This window comes from Acomys russatus, chromosome 15 (genome assembly GCF_903995435.1).
Source record: "Acomys russatus chromosome 15, mAcoRus1.1, whole genome shotgun sequence".
NCBI classification, from domain to species: Eukaryota; Metazoa; Chordata; class Mammalia; order Rodentia; family Muridae; genus Acomys; species Acomys russatus.
The window spans coordinates 63211274-63231852 of NC_067151.1; the positions used below are offsets into that span (position 1 = coordinate 63211274).

Consider the following 20579-nt stretch of genomic DNA (forward strand, 5'->3'; position numbering starts at 1 on the left):
CAGTGAGAGTGAAGGTTTAGGTGGAACTGGGGTAACCTGCTCCACCAAGTCAATCTCTGAGTACCCAAGGCCTAGGAAGGGGGTGGCTTAGGGCCTAACTTAGGGGTCTGCAGTAGGAGTTGCAAGCCCGAAACCTCTGAACAGAGCTGATGCTCCAAGTTCTGAGCTAGGGCCTGGTGGGTGGAGGAGGTGACAACTTTATTCCTAGTGCTCAGTCACAGACGCAGCAGCCCTCGTTCATAGTGTCGCTTCCCAACTGTTCTGTTTTTTTACTGGGACACCGGGTTGTAGCCATCAGGGTCAGGAGGCTGCCAGCCACTGACTGTTGGGAAGATCGGCTGACTGGCCCCCTTTCTAGAGAAGAAAGAAGCCAACCAAGGCCTCCATGTCCAGGCTGGACTAGCCACCTAGATAGAGCGAAAAAAATAGTACTGCCTGCCACCAAATGAGCCTGGCTTGAAGGCTGTATGGGATCTCTATCGCCTGAGCTCCAGGATTCTCTAAAAAAACAGAACTTCCAGAGGACGAGAGCAACGCCTGGATGTAAGAGAGTTGTCTGGAGAGGTGGATCTGCATGCGCGGAACTGGCTCTCGATGGTGCAGCCTTCCTGAAGCCGCACCCCCTCTGCGCCCCCCTGTCTTCTTTGATCTAGTCGCAGCCCTGCCCTGCCTGTTCTGTTTGCCTCCACTCACCTCTTTCAACTCCTGTGCCTGCCCGAGAGCGTGGTCAGCAGTTTCTCTTCCAGCCCACCTGTCACGGCTCACATCGCAGACCACAGCCGTGCCCAGCCTCACCTCCTACCGCCATCCTCAGGGTCTGCATTCCAGGCCTAGTCCTAAAAAGGATGCCACAAGGTACAGGTTACAGCCTTCCTAACCTGCCTTCTTCCCTTAGCCCCGAACTTTTCCTCTCTTGAACCTCTCAGGAGTGTTTCCATCCCTTCCCAGAGGGGACTGCCAAGTCAGAGCAACCAGGGCCCTGGGACAGGTCCGTTTTCAACTTGACACACTCTAGAACTGCTCAGGAGGAGCCTCCGTGAGGGGTTGTCTTCATTAGTCTGGCCGGCCTACGGTGTGTCCGTGAGATCATCTTGGCGATGTTAACTGACACGGGAGGACAGGCACTGCAGGCTCCGACCTTTTCCAAACCTACCTCATTTGAGGTTCTGTAATGCTTACACCTCCCTTCCAACCCACCTACCCTAGATAGGAGAGAAAAGAGGCTAATGGGAACAGGAGAAGCAGACCTTTTTTATACTCAGTTCCTGGGAGCGATTCCCCTGGTGTACTCAGCAGCATTTCAGCAGGTCAGCAATTCCAACAAAGTTGCTGCTGGAACCTGGAACAGCAGCTGGAACCCAGAGCCCCGAAGTGTTCTCTGGAGCGGTTCTCTCTAGGAGCGTCTCGAAGTGGAGCGATGAACAACCAAACGATGCCAAGACCCCCAAGAGCCCCGCCTTCTGTTTTGGGCTCATACTTATGTCTCCTCTCAGAGTCTGTACTAAGATGTGTTTCAGCTGGCGAAAACCAAGCCCCTGCTCGAGGTGGTTCATCTTCTAGTGGATAAACATCACCTGTTCTCTCACAAGTCCGTTCCCCGTCCCACACTTGGGATCAAAACAAAAATGTGTGTACATCCACTACAGCCCGCTGTGGGCAGCACCATTCCCTGGGCTGGGAGCCCGGCTTATGTTAGAGTGAAGGCGGTGGTCTGAGCACTAAGCACGCCTGCATTCATCCTCTGCCTGCTCCTGACTATGAATGGGATGTCAGTTGCTGGTTTAGGTTCCTGATGCTAGAAGTAAGACTGGGGTTGCAGAGAAAGAGGCCACCGTTTCAGCTGAACTGTCTGGACGGGACAAGCATCACTGTTGATCAAGATGGGGAGTTTGGGGAGAGTGAACACACCTGGACAGAGAGTACATCTGGTTTTTATTCTAGCTCAGGTGGTGGCTGTGTCTTTTCCCTTTTGCATGGTCGTATTCAGCTGGCTAGTCTGAAAAGAACTGGCACACGGGAAGTAGAGGAGGAAGGGAGAGGGGTCACTGTTCCAGGCCATCAAATCCCTAGACGACAATAGTGAGTCTGTGTAAACAAAGGCTTGACTAGGTGGGGAAAGCCAAAACATGAAGAGAGTTCAATTCTTTGTCCTTAACACAAATTTTATAGTACGCAATAGTTAAGACTCATCCTTGATATTTCCTTCACTGCCACGTTGACTCTCTCCTACAATGGGCTGTAACCTGGAACCGTTAAGCGTTTTTTTGTCAAGTTATTTTAACAGCAGGGGTGAAGCTAGCACAGGGTTTCTGGGCCAAGGAGGTGACCTCATCACTCACAAGGTGAGTATCCTGAGTGGTGTAGCAAGTTCTCCCGGCCTTTGGCATCTGCAAACAGGAGCGCATAGTAGGCTTCCAGAGCTTGGGGCATGTAGTTGTAATTAGTAAGGAGGAGACCGTGACACGGAAGAACCTGTGTGCGCTTTGCAGATCTGGGAGTAGAGCCAGATCAGAGCTTCACAGGTGATGACAGGCAAGGAATCTACCACTGAGCGTTCCAAACCAGCCTGGTCCACATAGTGACTGCCAGGCAGCCAGCACTACATAGTGAGGCCCTGTCTCAACAAACAAACATAACCTTAAATTCTTTTTTTTTTTTTTAACTTAAATTAATTTTTAATTATTTATTTATTTATTTATTTATTATGTGGTTTTTTGAGACAGGGTTTCTCTCTGTAGCCTTGGCTGTCCTGGAACTTTGTTGTAGACCAGGCTGGCCTCGAACTCACAGAGATCCTCCTGCCTCTGGTCCCGAGTGCTGGGATTAAAGGTGTGCACCACCACGCCCAGCTTCTTGCCTCACCTCCCAGAATACTTACCCTGAAGGTCCTGTGCCAGTTTTATTTGATGGGCGGGGATTCGTGCCCCTCCAAATGGCTCGACTTAGTCAGATTCTACATTCAGCAAAGACCCTTTACGGGTTGGCCTGAGCTGTGTGTTCCACCCTTTCGGAGGACACTTTGGTGGGCCCATCCTCGGTGACTCTGAAGCCATCAGTACTTTTGGTGCTGACAACTTGGTGCCTCCACTCTGTCTTAGGGCTTCTATTTCTGTGATTAAAGCAAAAACAAAACACTATAACCAAGCCGGGCGTGATGGTGCACACCTGTAATCCCAGCACTCAGGGAGGCAGAGGCAGGTGGATCACTGTGAGTTTGAGGCCAGCCTGGTCTACAAAGTGAGTCTAGGACAGCCAAGGCTACACAGAGAAACCCTGTCTCAAAAAAACCAAACAAGAGAGCTGGAGAGATGGCTCAGAGGTTAAGAGCACTGACTGTTCTTCCAAAGGTCCTGAGTTCAATTCCCAGCCAGCCACATGGTGGCTCACAGCCATCTATAATAGGATCTGGTGCCCTCTTCTGGCCTGCTGGCTCATATTGCAGGCAGAACACTGTTTACTTAATAAATAAGTTAATAAATAAACCTTAAAAAAAAAAAAAAAAGAAAGAAGGAAAAAGAAAAACCAAACAATAACAACATAAAAAATTTTAATGGAGAAAAAAGTGTTTTGTTTTGCTTTGTTTTTTTCGTTTTTCAAGACAGGGTTTCTCTATGTGTATCCCGGCTGTCCTGGACTCACTCTGTAGACCAGGCTGGCCTCGAACACACAGAGATCCGCCTGCCTCTGCCTCCCAAGTGCTGGGATGAAGGGCATGCACCACCCCACCCGGCAATCCTAGCACTTGGAAAGCAGAGACAGGTAGATCTCTATGAGTTCAAGACCAGCCTGGTCTGCCAAGCAAGCTCCAGGCCAACCAAGGCTATATAGAGAACCCCTGTCTCCAAAAATAAATAAATGAAAAAAATAAAAAAATTTTAAAAAAAGAAAAGGAAAAAAAGGAAGGAAGGAAAGAAGGAAACAAAAGAAAGGAATTATGTGTATGGACCTTTTTCCTCTGTGTGTGTGTGTGTGTGCAGCACATGTGTGCCTGGTGGCTATAGAGACCAGAAGAGGATATTATATCCCGTGGGACCAGAGCCATCATGTGGAAACTGAAGCTAGCTCCCCCGCAAGAGCAGCCAAGGCTCTTAACCACAGAGAGCTATCCTTCTAGCCCTTAAATGGAAGTCTTCCATAAACAAGAGCTCTCCCGGGCCAGGGAGATGGCTCAGGTGGTACAGGGCCCCACAAGCACGAAGGACCTGAGCTTGTCCTCCAGCACTATGTGCACCTAGACCCCAGAGACAGGAGGGAACCCGGGTCAGTGCTGGCCAGTCTAGCTGAATAGCTGAGTTCCGGGTTCAGTGGGAAAGAAGTAGAGAGCAGCTGGAGAAATGGCTCAGTGGTTAAGAGCACCGTCTGCTCTTCCAGAGGTCCTGAGTTCAATTCCCAGCAACCACATGGTGGCTCACAACCATCTATCATGAGATCTGGTGCCCTCTTCTGGTGTGCAGGTGTACATGCAGGCAGAGCACTGTATATGTAATAAATAAATACATCTTAAAAAAAAATGTGGAGCCGGGCATGGTGGCGCATGCCTTTAATCCCAGCACTCGGGAGGCAGAGGCAGGCGGATCGCTGTGAGTTTGAGGCCAGCCTGGTCTACAAAGTGAGTCCAGGATGGCCAAGGCTACACAGAGAAACCCTGTCTCAAAAAACCAAAAAAAAAAAAAAAAATGTGGAGGGAGATTGAGGAAGACACTTTGTGTTGATCTCTGGCTTCCACATACGTGCACAAACAACACATACATTTCACACACACACACACATACACATGAGAACCTTATCAACAGGACATTCTGGGGGCTGTCAGAGTCCACACAGAAGGGACAAAGGCTTTGTTCTTTCTTTAGCTGCTGGTCTCTGCCTTTGTCCCTCCCAGAAGACACTCTTTAGAACTCTCCTTGTTTCCAGTGCATTCACTAATTGTGCTGATGCTCCAACTGCCCTGTGGCAGGCCAGTAGGAGCCCTGTGGTCTTTACTGTTGCCTGCTTTGGCTGTCTTTGCTTTCTGGCACATATTTCCCAGATCCTCCCTCCAAGGAGCTGAGTCTCCCTCATGGGTTCTCAAAACTATCTGATTGTCCTTTGCTTGTTAGCTCTTTCAGTGATATTTCACACACACACACACACACACACACACACACACACACACACACTTGCTGGGGTTTCACATGCTAAGCAAGAGATTTTTCTGTTTGGTGTGTGTTTGCGTGTTTGTGTATCACACGTGTGCCCAGTGTCCACAGAGATCAAAAGAGGGCACTGAACTCTCTGGAACTAGAGTTACAAACAGATGTGTGGTGTGTGTGTGTGTGTGTGTGTGTAGCTTTAAGGTAGAATGGAGAAACCAATCTAAAGTAGGCTAAGTGAATAAGGGCATATACAAGACCACGTACTGTATGGTCTCACTTATTTCAAATGTCTAAGCTGGGTGTGCTAGTTGATGCCAGTTCCACACCAGCTTGGGCTCCACAGTGACTTCCTGAGTGAGGTTATCCTGTCAGTAACTAATTAAAACAAACACAAGTATCTAGAATACACAAATCTACAGAGACAGACAATAGATGCGTGACTCTCAGTTCAGCGTGAAGGACGCATAGGTAATGGCGGCTGCTAATGGATAGGTCGTCCTCTCTGGGGTGATGAGAACGCGCTAAAGAGTTCATTTCCTTTGTTTTGTTTTGAGATGGGGCACTGCTGTGACCTGGACGTCTTACCACAGCATCTGGAGTGGCTAGGAGTGCAGCGGCGCTCAGCTCAAAGTGTAAGCTCCAGCGCCGTAAAATATCCACTGAGGGACAGAACTCAGTGAAAGCTCGTGGGTATTCCTGAAGGCCGAGGTCCAACCTTATTCCCTTAAATAAACGCTGTGTCTGCATCCTCAGCCTTTAAAGACCCAAATGCTTGGGTCTTGCTTCAGGGCAAGCTAGGATAGGGGAGGCTGCACAGGGGTCAGGCGAGTAGCCTGTCCCATTAGCGAGCGGACTCCTCCAGCCTTTCTTGCACTGTCTGCGCTTGCGCGGTGAGCCTGGGCTTGAGTAGGACAGATGGGACGAGGAGGAACCGCCTGGCAGGCGTCTCCAGGGAGACCGGAAATCTTCCAGGCGGAGACCCGGAGGGATGAGGCCTCCAGCTAGAAAAATGTCAAGGCTATTTCCAAAAGGTGAAACTTTGCAGGTCTTTGCAGCATAAAAGCATTCTCAATCGCAAAGACCGAGGTGGCCTTGTAGAGACATTGAAAACTGAGCTACTAGAATTTTACACTTCTTTTGATTTGTTTGTTTGTTTGTTTTGTTTTTTTTGTGACAGGGTCTGTGTTAGCCTTGGCTGTTCTGGACTCGCTTTGTAGACCAGGCTGGCCTCGAACTCACAGCAATCCGCCTGCCTCTGCCCTCCTGAGTGCTGGGATTGGAGGCGTGCAATACCACGCCTGGCTTTTTTGATTTAAAAAAAAAATCACACAAAAATATATACAACCCCCCCCCCCCCCCCCCCGTCCCCCGAATCCAGACAAAGAGAGAGAACATAATTTTCAGATTTCTGCCTCGAGATTAGGTGCTTCCCCTGCTGGTTTGTGTGTCAAGGACATGTGGCCTTAAGTCCCCCACCAAGGACTTCACAGAACTGGGAGGCTGGAGAGCCACCTGTTGCTCAGCTGGATGACTCGAGCTCGAGCTCCAAAACCTGCATGGTGACCTACATGCTAGAAGGAGAATATGGACACCAGAAAACTGTTCTCTGACCTCCACATCCACACTGTGGCTTTGTCCCTTCCCCAGTTAAAAATAAAAAGACAGCATATAAAACACTGCGGTTCTGTCTTTTCTCTGTGGCCTCTCAGGGTGGTAGACAGTATTCTGAGGAGAGGGCACCGGCCAGCAAAGTTTGCAGTTATCTCAGAATCCTGTTTAATTTTGTTTCCTCTTTTTTTTCCTGACGAAAACCTAATTCTTTTTGGTTTTAATCGTGGAAAATAGAAAACTGGACAACCAAGGACAACCTGGACTACACAGCGACTGTAAGGCCAACTGGGCTACAGCGCAATTGTCTGTCGGGAACTTCTCCCACTCAAAAATAAGGAGGCCTGTTTGCAAGCTCTCCTCACTTATCATGAGCTGCAGCCTCTGAGGTAGAGCTAAGCAGTAGCTGGTCCCAGGACTCAGGGACAGAGTGACAGAGTCCATGCCTGGGTCAGCCTCCTGTACTGGCGTCCCCTTCCTCTTAGGCTCTGGTTAATTGCCGGTGTCCTGCTCTCCGAGCTAATGTTTTACTACACAGTAAAGTGTCAGCATTTAGGCCAGCCCTGTTCAGTAGAAATGTGTGACAAAAACAGGAGACACACTGACTAAAGTGACTGATTGGGAAGGGGGGAAGGGGAAGGGGAGAGAGAAAGAGAGAGAGAGAGAGAGAGAGAGAGAGAGAGAGAGAGAGAGAGAGCAAGTGGGAGTGGGCCAGGTAATTCTAAGTGTCCTAGTGAGCCTTGCAGCTCCACAGTAGCAATGCTTTAATGAGCCATGTCAAGGTTTTAACTCCACACAGTCAAGATTGCACCCCCTCATGCAATATATAATGCAAAAACATTCTTTTATTTTTGAGAAAGTCTTATTATGTAGCCCAAGCTGGACTTGAACTCGCTCTGCAGCCAAGGACAACAGACTTCTGATCCTGCCTCTGCCTCCTGAGCGCTGGGATGTGCTGCTGAGCATCAAACCGGACATGCTGGGCAAACACTGTGCTGACCCGTGCTGTCCCCACCCCCTGCGTGCAATGTCTGAGATGGGTTCCTGCTCCTTCCCAAGCTACTCTCAGACTCCTGTGCTCAGGTCATTGCCCCAAGGCTGGGGAGTATAAGGGCATGTATGTCACCAAACTCAGCTAGAAGGCAACTGTTAATGAATTTGTATCCTACTCTTTGACAAGTGGTTTGCATTTTATGTGTTTACAGGCAGAACTCACTTTTGCCTAACCATGCTTCCATCTCTCTCTCTCTCTCTCTCTCTCTCTCTCTCTCTCTCATGTGGCTAGCCGCTATCCTAACAGACAGCACACATTTGGGTCAAGGCATGATTCTACAAGGTTGGCAGTAGGGGTCCAAGCTTTGGAGGTGTGGCGTGTTTCTTTCCTTTACAAAAACAACTAGATAACTATTAGTTTATTTATTTATTTATTTGAGACAAAGCTCCTCTGTGTAGCCCTGGTTGCCCTGTACTTGCTTTGTAGACCAGGCTGGCCTCAAACTCACAGAGATCTGCCCAACTCTGTGCCCCCCAAACCACCCTGAGTGCTAGGATTATAGGTGTGTGCCACTGAGCCTGGCTCCTGGCTCTGTGTCTGTCTGCCTGTCTGTCTGTCTCTGACAGGGTTTCTCTTGTAGCCCTGGCTGTCCTGAACTTGCTTAGTAGATCAGTCTGGCCTCAAACTCACAGAGATCTGCCCACCTCTGCTGGGATTAAAAGTGTACACCACCATGCCTGGCTCACAGCTCCCTTATTTAAAAAACTGATGTGTATATGCCTTCATGTATGTATGAATGCAACATACATACAAGCCTGGTGTCTACACGGGCCAGAAAAGGGTGTTGGTTTCTCTAGTACTGGAGTTATGGGCACTTGTGAGCCACCTGATGAAGGTGCTGAGAGGAAGGTGATGTCAGCAACAGCAGCAAGTGCTCTTGTTTGTTTTTGTTTTTTGAGACAGGGTTTCTCTGTGTAGCCCTGGCTGTTCTGAACTTGCTTTGTAGACCAGGGTGGCCTCCAACTCACAGCGTTCTGCCTGCCTCTGCCTCCCGAGTGCTGGGGTTAAAGGCGTGCGCCACCATGCCCAGCAGCAAGTGCTCTTAGCCAAGGGGTCCTCCCCAGCCTATGACTGCTGTCTCTGACCACTCATGTCGTGGAGGGGAGTTAGAAACAACGCAAAAAGAAACATGAGCAACCTCGGTTTCAAACAGAGTCATTTTAGCTCCTAGCAGACTTAACCTTTCCAGGTGGTGAACTTTCTAGATTCCTCCTTCAGGAGGCAAGGAGAGACCTCTCCCTTAGCTTTCCACCATCTCTGTAACCGCACCCTTGCAGGTTCTCAGAGCCCCCACGCTAAGGGGAAGTCATAAACGCTCCACTTCTTGAAGTCTAGGACTGGTCAGGAGTCTGGAGGCTCAGGGCTCCCTCCTCCAGCTCACTGAGTCTCCCCCTCCACCCTTGCCCACACTTGTTGTACAGGGTTGAGATTTTCCAGGACCAGCCTGGGAGGTGCAGGCAGGCCATGGTGGTGCTCGACGCCTGCATCTGCTTCTGCCGTCTGAGTCAATCCTTTGGGGTCCTATAGCTCCCGAGACAGAGCAGTGTAAACACTCGAGACACAAATATCAACCACCTCGGCTTCTCCTGGCCAGCTGGGGTCAGATGTGGTGCTCAGCCTCAGCTCAGGGGTGGGGGGTGGGGTGGGGGGGGCTGAAGGGCATGTAAGGTCAGGGCAAGAATGTGGAGCCTCCAACAAGCTCCATAGGCAATCGGAGGTGCCACAAACACACAGGGGTGGGCCAGAGAAGCTCCAGCTGTTTATTACAAAAGAATGATAATGATTCCATATACAAAAGATAGCTGAACCCCCTCTCCCCATACCTCCCATCCCCCCCCCCACCAGCCATGGTGGCCTGTAACTCAAGCCCTTCCCTCAAGTGGAAGGTTTTTAGATTCGAAGGTCTCCAGACAGGAGGGCACTGTACCGGGCAGGTGTGAGGGGCAGGTAGGCACCCGCAGCCTGGTCCAGAACATAGAGGGGGTCAGACAGCACACTGGGGTCAAAGCCCTCATTTGCCATCCTAACCTTGTGCTGTTTGAAGGTCTCTGTCATAGCCAAAGACTCCTGTGGGGAGAGAAGGGTGTTTTCAGACAGAGGTGGAGGAAATGGAGTTTGTCCGCTTAGTTCCGGTTGCCTGAACTCTGTTGGGGGGGGGCAGATATGGGGGAAAGGGGACTTGTACAATTAAGGTGAGGCAGCAACAGAGAAGAGAGCGAGCCAGAGCTTAAGAGGGAGCAGACCAAAGGGGAGATGAGTTGGCAGGGCGACCAGCTGCTGCCTCTCAGTAAAGAGCTCGCCACACAAGCGTGTAGACCTGGGTTCAACCACGCGAACCTGTGGAAAACACTAGGCGGAGATGGGAGCATGTCCAAGCTTCACTGGCCGTCACTGGCCAGCCAGTCTAACCTAACTGGTGAGCCTGCAAGCCAACCAGAGACCCTGTCTCAAAGGAGGATGACAGCCAAGGTTGTCCGCCGGCCTCCATAGTCACATGCACACCCAGGGGCGCGTGCACACGGGCACACATGTGGGGACCCACACACACACACAAGATAAGAAAGGGGCATGGGCTGGGCGTGGTGGCGCACCGCCTTTAATCCCAGCACTCGGGAGGCAGAGGCAGGCGGATCGCTGTGAGTTCGAGGCCAGCCTGGTCTACAAAGTGAGTCCGGGATGGCCAAGGCTACACAGAGAAACCCTGTCTCGAAAAAACCAAAAAAAAAAAAAAAAAAAAAAAAAGAAAGAAAGGGGCATGGAAAGCTGGGCGTGGTGGCGCACCGCCTTTAATCCCAGCATTCAGGATGGGCAGAGGCAGGCAGATCACTGTGAGCTCAAGGCCAGCCTGGTCTACAAAACGAGTCCAAGACAGCCAGGACTACCCAGAGAAACCCTGTCTCGGAAAACAAACCAAGAACCACTAGCAGTTTCACATAGATGGGTGAGGGGCTGGGGACACAAGTCATTGGCTACCTGAAGCCTGAGGAATCGAGGCCAGGCATAAGGTGGCAAGTTCTCAGAGACATGGGCGTAGAGCTGCACGAGGTCCAGAGCCTGAGGGGGCCGCAGGACCAAGGCCGCCATGCCGGCTCTTCCTTCGTGCCCTGGTGGGTGTGGGAGACACATAAGCCCTACTGTTCCTTGTGCCCAGGCGTCACCATGTGGGGTAGTGGGCCGGAGGACTTCCCGCCTTCCCATGCCTGAGCACCTGGCACCGTGACTCCATAGATGTTCACCTCCTGAAGGAAGTCCAGGGCCTCAAGGACCTCAGCCACTTCCGTTGTGGCCACATTCTCCCCCTTCCACCTGTTGGGAGAGCAGGGAAAAACTGGGGAAAAAAAGGAAATTTTGCTGAGGGGATACTAAAGAGGTTCGGGGAGGGCGATGCTGATGGAAGTCTGAGAAAGAGAGGTGGACACGGGACGGGGAGGGAGGACATAGCATTGGGCTGCCAAGGTTTGGATCACTGAGTCTGGAAGCCTGGGAAGGCGGGAAAGTCACAGAGAGATACCTGAAGGTGTCTCCTGTACGATCATGGAAGTGAAGAAAGCCTTGCTCATCACAGACCAAGAGGTCCCCAGTATTGAAGAAAACGTCCCCTGGCCTGAAGACATCTTTCAGCAGCTTTCCCCGGGCCTGCTCTGGAGCCCCAGCGTAGCCCAGGAAAGGGGACTGTTGGCTCACTGGGGCCACGAGTAGCCCTGGCTCGCCTGGAAGAATTATGGGGTTTGGGAATAAAGTCACCCAATCTCACCCAAACCTCTAGGCTCCACCCAGTCTCAGGTGCCAAGTCCAACTTTGTCTGGAAGCTTCACCCCCCCCCCCCCCATCCAAGGACAAACCTGGAGATGTGGCCACACAGTGCCCGCGGGCATCCCGAACAGGCTCTCCTGTCATGGCATCATAGCGAATCAAGGAGAAGGGGAAGATGTGCTGGGGAAGGGGAGAGCCGCACTGGGTCATGTCAGCTTCAAGAGTGTCCTTTCTTCCCAGCCCCCTTCTGCTCCGGGGGTTCTCGGTCCTCTCCGTCCCTCACCTTGTAAAGCCAGGAAGCACGCCCGATCGCACCCTGCTGTCCTGTGTAGTTGAAAGTAGCCACGTTGCCCTCGGTCATCCCATACGTCTCCAGTATCTGCAGAGGCCCAAAGCGCCGCACGAACCGCTCCCAGGTATCGGGGCGCAGCCCACTGCCCACGGCCAACCGGACATTATGGCCACGCTCTGCCTTGCTCTGAGAGGAGTGAGAGAGGGGCAGGGGCTGCAGTAGCAAGCTTCCAGACCCCCCAGAGCCTAGCTCCTCCTTGTTCTCCAGAACTTCCTCCCACTGGGCTCTCTGGCTTTCCTAGGTGTCAGGGGGGCCTGTCAGCTGTTGGCTCCAGGCCCAACTGCCACTTCTCCCGGCTTCCTCTTTCCGACTTGCAGGTGACAGTCTCAGCGTCTACTGTTGTCTGGCCTGCTCTGTAGCCTACTCACCGGGGGCTGGTTGACGAGGTATCGGCACAGCTCCCCAATGTACTGGAACACGGTCACCCTGCACTTTTGGCAATCCTCCCAGAACTGGCTAGCCGAGAACCTGGGTTTCAGCACCACCGTGGCCCCTGTCGGAAAAGGGCGAGAAGACAGGGTCCAGAAAAGACTCTAGTCACCTCTAGTCCCTACGAAGGACCTACTGGACTCACATCTTTAGCAGGTTGTGGTGGCTAAGTTCTTCCCCACTTGTCTTTGGTGAGGTTAATATCTCTTCTCTCCTGTTCTCCCTGAAGCCTAGAGACTGTGAACTGCCGCGCAGCCCCCATAGTTGCTCAGCCTGTGGCTCTGAATGTGCAATGTCTCTTACTGTACCAGGAATTTCTACGGTAGGAACTGCCTCCCTCTATCTAGAATGCATGACACCCCTCTAACAAGGCAGGCATAGACCGCCCTTCGGCAAGTGCTAGAGCAGTGGTTCTCAACCTGTGGGTCGTGACCCCCATTGCATAGCATATATTTGCCCGATAGTAGCAAAACTGTGGTTATAACGTAGTAACAAAGTAATTTTATGACTAGAGGTCACCACAACACGAGGAACTGTGTTAAAGGTCCAGTGTTAGGAAGACTGAGAACCACCCCCTCAGGGAGACTGACCTATGCCCAAGCAGCCCACAATGCCTAGCAGGGAGCCAGACATGTGGTACAGTGGGAGTGCGAGGTAGATCACGTCATCCTGGTGGACTCCACACAGCTGGTAGAACCCCTGGCACTGCAGGACCTTCAGGTGACTGATACGAGCAGCCTTGGGCAGGCCTGGAGGGTGGCAAAAGGGGCGTGGTCAGGGGAAGGGTCTGAGCTCTGTGTCCTGGAAAAGTGGATGCTCCGGAAAGTACAAGGAGAGGAGCTGTGTCTGGGAGGATGTCCAAGGTATCCTGAAAGTAAAAGAGGCCCCAGACCATGCATCCTCTGCCTCAGTGTCTATAAAAAGGTAGGCACTGTATCCAAGTCCTCACCAGTTGTGCCAGAGGTGAAGATGTACAGGCAGGTGTCCATTATGTTCTGGGGGGCAGAGAGGTACCCCGGCACTGGCTCATCCACTTGAGCTGCTGCCTCAGACAGCAAACTGCTGATTCCAGCAAGGTGAGTTTCAGGGCCCCCCGTGGCCCACAGGTGGAGCCCCATGGCTCTCAAGGCTGGCAGGTCGGGCTCCAGGGACTCCAGGAACTCTACAAGGGTGGACAAAGCCAGCTTTGAGGCTCTTTAGCTACTATAAAGCCTTCATCACCCATTGGTTTGCTCTCTGTCCCTACGCAACGCTGTCGGGTGAGGGTGGCAGTGCGTGGCTCCCGTGGCTCGCCTGGGACCTGTAATACGATGGCTTGGGAATCCTTTGGGTTCAGCACATCCCTTCCCAAACCCAAGGCCTCTTATTCCCACTAACTTCTGCACCTCGGTCTAGGGACCAGACAAGCCCTCCCTGGCTCTACGGTCTTACCTGTCGCCAGCACCAGCGCGCTCGCACCGCAGCTCCGGAGGCAGTGCAGCAGGGGTCCTCGGCGTAAAGCGGTGGGCACGAAGGCCGTGCACAGGCCAGCTTTGGCCAGTCCGAACCAAAGCCATAGGAATTCCGGGCCCGCTGGGAGGAGCAGCGCCACAGTCGCCCCCGGTGCCAGAGGGGGCGCGGCCGTCCCGCCAGCCGCCTTGTCTCCAGCCACAGGCGCCGCGCGTGCGCCTTCCTCAGTGCTGCCCTTGCCTGAGCCTCGCCGGCCCCCAGCCCAGCCCCGTGCTCGCAGGAAAGCTCGAGCCACCCGGTTACTCGTGCGCTCCGCCTCCTCGTAGCTGAAGCGCTGCCCGCCGTGGATGAGGAAGGTGTGTGTCGGCCGCTCCCGGGCCAGGTGCGCAAGACGCCAGGCTATGCTGCATCCGCCCTCGGGGCTCTCCGGGTCGGCGGCCGCGGCAGCCAGCGCACGAGCACGGAGGGCCCTTTTGCAGCGAAGGGCGCGAACTGTAAAGGCCAGGTCGGCGGGCAGCCAGCGCAGCTGAGGCCAGAGGTCCAGCCTCAGCAGGAGAGGCAGGAGCAAGAGTAGGGGCAGCAGCAGCAAGAAGGCCGCCATGGTCCCCTCTTCCTCTGCCGGCTGCTCGCATCCACTCCAGGTGGTCCCTCTTGAAACACTGAGCCTGCCTTGGTCCTGCTCAGAGAACCCTTCTTCCCGGGAACGTGGCGCGCGTGCGCTGGCACCCGCCCTTCCCACCCAGTTTCGGTGGTGTGGCGCGGGAACCAGGAGTGCGAGTAGGGGGCGGCCCGGCCCTCCCTGCAGCCCAGGCCCCGCCCTAGGTGCACTCCGCTCGGGAATTTGACTGCCCGTGGCCTGTCCAGTCTGCAGACATGCATACCCTCAAACCCGCAGTTATGCATTTATTTTCAGGACCGTTTACGCTATTGGCTGGGTTATGGACTCTTGGTCCAGGAGCCAGGGCGCGTCTATCATTCCTAACTTTGGTCGCTCTTTGTCACCCATGATGGAATGGTACCATTGCTCTCTTCCCAAGGAGACGGAAGAATTTGGCCCCTAGCCCGATTGGTTCTGCAAGTCTGGGCAGGACAACCAGAGATCCATGTGCTGTCTCCAGCTACCAGCAGCAGTAGCAAGCCCCAGGGAATGGGTGGGGGCCTCCAGAGTTAAGTAGGGGAAAGGTGGAGGCCAGACTGCCAGATTTTTTGGAGGGAGGCCCTTCATTTTAGGAAAGGGTACAATAATTAGGAGCAGCCAGCAAATGCTTCCCATGCTGGTTTTAATCAGGGCCGTGGAAACTGGGGATGGGAAGAGGAAGAAAAAGAGGCCTCTGGTGGTTTAGTTTTAAAAGTAGTGGCTTTAAAAAAGCATCGATTCTCCAGAGGCCAGGTCCAGGCTGTACCAGTGAGAGTGTCTGCACCAAAGGGAGCCTTCACCGGTCTCAGGTGGGGACGTCCCTGGGGGATTAAAAGCTCAGCCTGGGGCTGTTCAATGCTGCTGCTCTATGGGACAGCAAGTGGCTATGCTGGAGGGGGCTCCTGCCCCTGGTATTTGAGCTTCAGCTTTTCTTGTTTAAACTCAAGGTTGAGCACCCATCCCTGCCAAACCCGTGGAAAGCATGCACTTGATAAAGTGGGGGACAGATACTCTATGGAGGATATGGAGGTTTTAGGGGTACAGAGCATGTACAGGTTTGCATGTTGAGTGCACACGTGCATTCATTGGTGTGGAGGCCCAAGGTGAAATCAGGAACCCTTGATCACTCAATTGAGGTCAGGTCTCTCAACGGAACCCTGAGACATCAATAATAGTGCAGTTAGCCAGCCACCTCACTCCAGGAGTCTTGTGTCTGCCTTCTGAGCTCTGGGATCACAGGCAGGCTACCTCATCCACCGACGACTTACACGGATGGGTTTTGGGGGTCCTTTACTTGTGTGGCAAGTGCTTAGTCTACCAAGCCCCCCCCCCCCGAAGTTGTTTCTGAGAAGCAACGGGCAAGACCAGCCTGTAGGGAGGTGCCTGACTCACACTTCTAGTGGGAAGGGTTTGGGGAGAGCCAGGCCATGCATGTCCCTCCTGCAGACAGTGAGCTGGGGGAGGGAGGGACAAGCAGAAGCATCAAATTAAACAGAGGCACCTACACACACAGGATGAACAGAGATGTCAGCTCAGGCAACAAAGATGTTCTGCTTTGTTTCATTATCACTTAAAAACAATTTTAAAACTCGATTATCTTTGCCAAAAGAAAAAGCAAAAAACAGAACCACAGAAATCAGGCCATTTGACAGTTCTGAGGAACTTGCCTCTGGGACTCCCCTGGGCTCTGGCTCAGCTTGACGTGCCAACGCTGGGCCAACCCAAGCATCCCAGGTGCAGCAGGAGGGCTCATGCTGGCATCGGGCTCTTTTCTGAAGGCTGTGGCACCTCCCAGATGGGCACCGCCCACACCAGGTCAGATGTCCATCTCACGCTGGCGCAATGACCACTGTCCACAGACTGCAAACTGTTCAGAACAAATGCAGACTGAGGAGAAGCAAGAAGGACATCCACTCCCACGGCATCTGCTGTGGCCCCAGCTTCTCTGTCCAGCAGCCTCTTGGTCACTCCCTTCTCTGCCCAAAAGGCTCTTTGGAGACTTGAGGAAGAGCCAGGGCTAAGGACTTCCACCACGACCTGCTGTTGCCCAGCCTCTGGCTGCCTTGAGAACCTGCCAGTGGGGGCAGCAGTGGGGAGGGGCTGAGAAGAACTGGGGGCCCTGGGACAAGAGGCGGGGTGGGGCTGCGCGGAAGTGTCTCAGGCTGAGGCAGGGTGGGAAGGCCAGGCCTCAGTCACTGTCAGAACCCACGGCGGACGACCCTTTTCGTTTTCGCTTGGTGGGCTTAGGCTTTGCATCTTCTTCCTCCTGGAAGAACCGAGGGGGCAGAGAGCCATCACTAGCCTGAGCAGCGGCTGGCCACACCCGACATGCAGCCACCACCCTTCCTCCTGCGCACGGGCTGTGGGGCTCACCGAGGCACTGCTGGAGCCAGACTCCTCTTCAGCATTGGGGGGCTGGGTAGCGTTCTTTCGACTTCGAGGGCTAGACAGAGCTGCCTTCCGCCGGCTCTTGGGTGGCTTAGTGGAAGAGTCCTCGTATTCCTCCGCCAGGGAGAAGAGGTCACTGAACCTAGCAGGAAGAACAGGCTTGCTGAGATGGTGCTCTGCCCAGGCCCCTCCCACTCTGTTCCTGGCACCTAGGCCAAGTCTGTTTCTTTTTTTTTTAAGTTTTTTTTTTTTTAAGATATATTTATTTATTATGTATACAGTGCTCTGCCTGCATGTACACCTGCACACCAGAAGAGGGAACCAGATCTCATGATAGATGGTTGTGAGCCACCATGCGGTTGCTGGGAATTGAACTCAGGACCTTTGGAAGAGCAGACGGTGCTCTTAACCACTGAGCCACCTCTCCAGCCCCCAAGTCTGTTTCTTGACCCCAGGGTCTTGCTGGCTGTTAAGCTCGTGTCCCCAGCAGACCTCTTCTTCCCACTACTTCCCAAAGCCCAAAGCAGAAGGAACCTCACTTCATCTTGTGAGCTTCGTCACAGCTCGCCTGGACATGCTGTAGCGCCTGGAGGATCGGTGTCTGGCTGAAAACTACACAAGGGAAGCAGGGTAAACCGGTCAGCAGCTTAGTGCACAGCACCGCACGCTGTTTCCTCTGTGGGTTTGCGCAGTGGTCCTGGGACCTCGTCCCAGCCCTTTGCCTGGCTGTCGGGGATCTGAGCCAAGGCAGCACCTCCCCCAAACTGGCCAAAGAGGAAGGGAACAGGAAGAGAGGTGGCATACAGTTCTGCTTGGTGTTGGCTAGGTTGAGTCTGAGGTTGTCCAAGTGTTCCAGGATCTGCTCCAGAGTCAGCTGCGCCAGCTTGCTGCTAGAGCTCCTGAGGCTGCAGGGGAAGGCAGAGTGTTAACGACTGTCCGCTCCACTGGGGTCGCCCCCTTAAGTGGGAGAAAATCCTAAGGGGCGCAGGGTTGGGGAGGGTTCAGGGGGTGTGCAGGGATGGTGGTCCTGTATGTCACCTCTTCAGACGACCAGATGTCACCCACAAACCAATCTGGTATAGCACCAGCCACTGCAGACCCCGACAGCAGGCTGGCACGGTGCCCACCTTTGCCTCTTTCGGGGGAGGCTGTTGTTCTTGATGAGCAGGGCCTTGATGTGCTCTGCCAGCAGCTCCTCCTGCTTCATGCACCAGTGCCGCAGGATGCTGGTGGTGAACTGATCGTCAGGGTGGCAGGGCCGGCTCAGGACCATCTTCACCATCTCCTCACTGGGCCTGCGAGTGAAAGCACACGGGCGCCGGGCATCAATAGCTGGCTGACTCAGGGACTGCTACATCTCTGCCACTGACCGACTCCCCAAAACCCAGCCTCCTTGGCCTCCCCGCCCCACGTGGCTTTCTACTCTCACATCCTCTCCCCCCATCTCTTTGGGCCAAGGAATGCCTGGTTTCAGTCTTTGTAGAAGGCAGATGAGAAGTGAGACTCTTCACTTCTGTGGCAGTATGAGGCAGGCTCCAGTCCCCACAGGGCCCTCCCCAACTTCCCACTTTCTCTAGGACATGGAGCCATTTCTAGGGTCTCAGGAAAACAGGACAAAGAAGGCTAGGACTGCAGTCCTAGCACTTGGGAGGCTGAGGCAGAGAGTTAACAGCTGAGTGATCTCTGGCTATAATACGTCGAGGCCAACATGAGCTATTTGAAATCCTGACTCAAAAACAAGCCGAAACAAAACAGAAAAAAAGAAAAGTAGGAAAAGGCGCATGGCTGCTGCCTCATTTGTCCAGGGATTCTGCCAAATGCACAGCTAAGATGGGGGAGGCCTCTGTCCTCTGTCCTGCTGGATCTTAGGCTCTTCTACCAGGATGAAGGCAGGTGTGGTCCCTTGTCCCCCTCCTTTTTTTTTTTTCCCTCTTCAAGACAGGGTCTCTCTGTGTAGCCTTGGACTTGCTTTGTAGTCTAGGCTGGCCTGGAACTCACAGCAATCCGCCTGCCTCTGCCTCCCAACCACGCCCCGCCAACCCTTCCTTTTTGATGAGCCCATGGCAGGCTGAGGAGTGTGGGGAACAAGGGAAGCAGCAGGTAACAGAGATGTCCACCCCACCTCCCACCCCAGGGCAGCGGCAGGCAGATGGCCATGGGAGGGAAGCATGGAAAATGGACAAGGCCTGGTGCCTCAGCATCACGTGCAGTGTGGGGACCTGGAGCTGCCGGGTGTGGAACTCACTTCTCTCTTCGAAGCTGAAGCAGGAGACAGGACAGGGCCTCTGGGTGCTCTGTGGGGCAAGGATAGACATTGTTCAGGGGAATGTATCATTTCAGGAGAGGATGTGGGTCCCTTTTCTTCCCCCCTCCTCTTGGTGGTGAGGAGTGAAGTCTGGGTTATCTCAGAAGCCTGGAGACCTCATCTTCTCCCGGCGCACGGCCCACGGCCCACGGCCCACGGCGCACGGCCCACGGCCACGGCCCACGGCCCACGGCCCACGGCCCACGGCCCACTCACCCTTGTATTTGAGGTGCTGCAGGATAGGTATAATGGTCTCCAAGGGGATGTTGTGAGCCAGGAAGAGTTGCCAGGCGCAATACTGCTCAAAGGTCTCCCAGTCCAGGCTCTGAACTGAAGAGACAGAAGAAGCCTGTCTGCCTGTGGTCTCTCTCACACACACACGGCTAATCCACTGACTAGTAGCGCCTCAAACAGATGGAACTAAACTGAGATCCCTTCTCTTCGCAGCCAGCACGGATTGCTGACGTCTTTGGAGGACTGCCACATTCCCAGCAACCCAAGGGCTGGAGAGATGAGGGTAAGAAGCCACAGGGTCAGGTGGTGCAGCACTCTGCCTCTCACTGTGCAATCCTACCTCACTTTCCTGTCACTGTGGAACCAGTTGGTCCCCTTTCCTCTCCGAGGCACCTGCGAGACGTGGCTACTTACTGAGTATGTTGAGGACCGAGTCCTTCCGAAACATGACCAGGTTCCCCATCATCACATGGCAGACCAGCTCCTGGAGCTACGGAGAAGCAAACATCAGACCTATTAGCTCAGAGAGGGGCCAAAGGCCAGGAGGGTAAGGCATGACATGAGGTTCTGAAGGGCAAAGGTCAGGTACATCAGCAGCAGGCCTGCAGGGAAACTGGCCTGCTAATGAAAAACCACCCACACCTCATGTCAGCCCACCGTCTGGTCTGAGCCAGGCCTGAGAGGAGAAGAGTCTGGGAGGCCAGGCTCTGACCCAGCGTGGAAAGGCAACGGAAGGCTTCTCAGTGCTCAGTCCCTCTGTGAGTGGGAACTGAGCACACATGAGCAGAAATGAGACCCACCCCACTCAGGTATGGACTCGTGCAATGCTGTGGTCTCCGGGGGCCCTGCACCCCAAGGGGAAAGGTCAAGTAAAACTGGCCCAGACATGTTTATTATGAGCTGAAGGACAGGCACGAGCAGGACACACATGCATGTGCACACCACACACATACACACACACACACACGTGTGCACGTGCACACCGCACACATGAGCACGAGCACACACGTACACACACACCTGCCTGCCCTCAGCTTTCCTGTGCAAACAGGAACTTCCAGGGAACATGGAGAACCAGCAGAGAGGATGGGCTTGACCCAGCCTCTCTCTTGAGCCCTGCTTTCCCTTCCCAGCCCTGACGGTGTGAAGGATACCCACACGCAGTGGGAGGCGTAGTGCCTGAGGGACATGGGCTCTCGTGTACAGGCCCAGAGAGAACCCAGACTCCGACTTCC

General features: G+C 53.6%; 3 protein-coding genes across 3 annotated transcripts in view; 1 reads left to right on the top strand and 2 right to left on the bottom strand.

The window, feature by feature from the left end:
• The window catches only part of LOC127199491 (protein S100-A2), a 284365-nt gene that overhangs the window by 1581 nt on the left and 262205 nt on the right, over positions 1 to 20579 (top strand). The window lies entirely within an intron of this gene.
• Positions 9646 to 14489, bottom strand: Slc27a3 (solute carrier family 27 member 3). The gene is made up of 10 exons (XM_051157623.1): positions 13763 to 14489; positions 13281 to 13493; positions 12922 to 13080; positions 12271 to 12395; positions 11834 to 12028; positions 11640 to 11730; positions 11309 to 11507; positions 11006 to 11103; positions 10771 to 10901; positions 9646 to 9864 (listed from the first exon to the last, which is right to left on the bottom strand). The coding sequence occupies exons 1-10, from the start codon at positions 14379 to 14381 to the stop codon at positions 9688 to 9690; spliced, it is 2007 nt and encodes a 668-aa protein (XP_051013580.1). The 5' UTR covers positions 14382 to 14489; the 3' UTR covers positions 9646 to 9687.
• Ints3 (integrator complex subunit 3) overlaps positions 15968 to 20579 on the bottom strand; it is a 44383-nt gene continuing 39771 nt past the window's right edge. Inside the window, exons 23-30 of the mRNA XM_051157621.1 lie at positions 19759 to 19834; positions 19327 to 19440; positions 19051 to 19099; positions 17933 to 18100; positions 17610 to 17710; positions 17345 to 17417; positions 16791 to 16947; positions 15968 to 16683 (exon numbers count right to left, since the gene is read on the bottom strand). Coding sequence (XP_051013578.1) covers positions 16606 to 16683; positions 16791 to 16947; positions 17345 to 17417; positions 17610 to 17710; positions 17933 to 18100; positions 19051 to 19099; positions 19327 to 19440; positions 19759 to 19834 — 816 coding nt within the window. The 3' untranslated portion in view covers positions 15968 to 16605. The remainder of the gene's footprint in view (positions 16684 to 16790; positions 16948 to 17344; positions 17418 to 17609; positions 17711 to 17932; positions 18101 to 19050; positions 19100 to 19326; positions 19441 to 19758; positions 19835 to 20579) is intronic.

What these genes read in the sequence shown, in the direction of transcription:
- Slc27a3 (XM_051157623.1), bottom strand. Translation starts at nt 14,381, where the DNA reads ATGGCGGCCTTCTTGCTGCTGCTGCCCCTACTCTTGCTCCTGCCTCTC. An exon ending in CTGTGTGGCCACATCTCCAG is followed by an intron (nt 11,508 to 11,639) that starts GTTTGTCCTTGG and finishes TAATTCTTCCAG; the next exon opens with GCGAGCCAGGGCTACTCGTG. An exon ending in CGTACAGGAGACACCTTCAG is followed by an intron (nt 11,104 to 11,308) that starts GTATCTCTCTGT and finishes CTCTCCCAACAG; the next exon opens with GTGGAAGGGGGAGAATGTGG.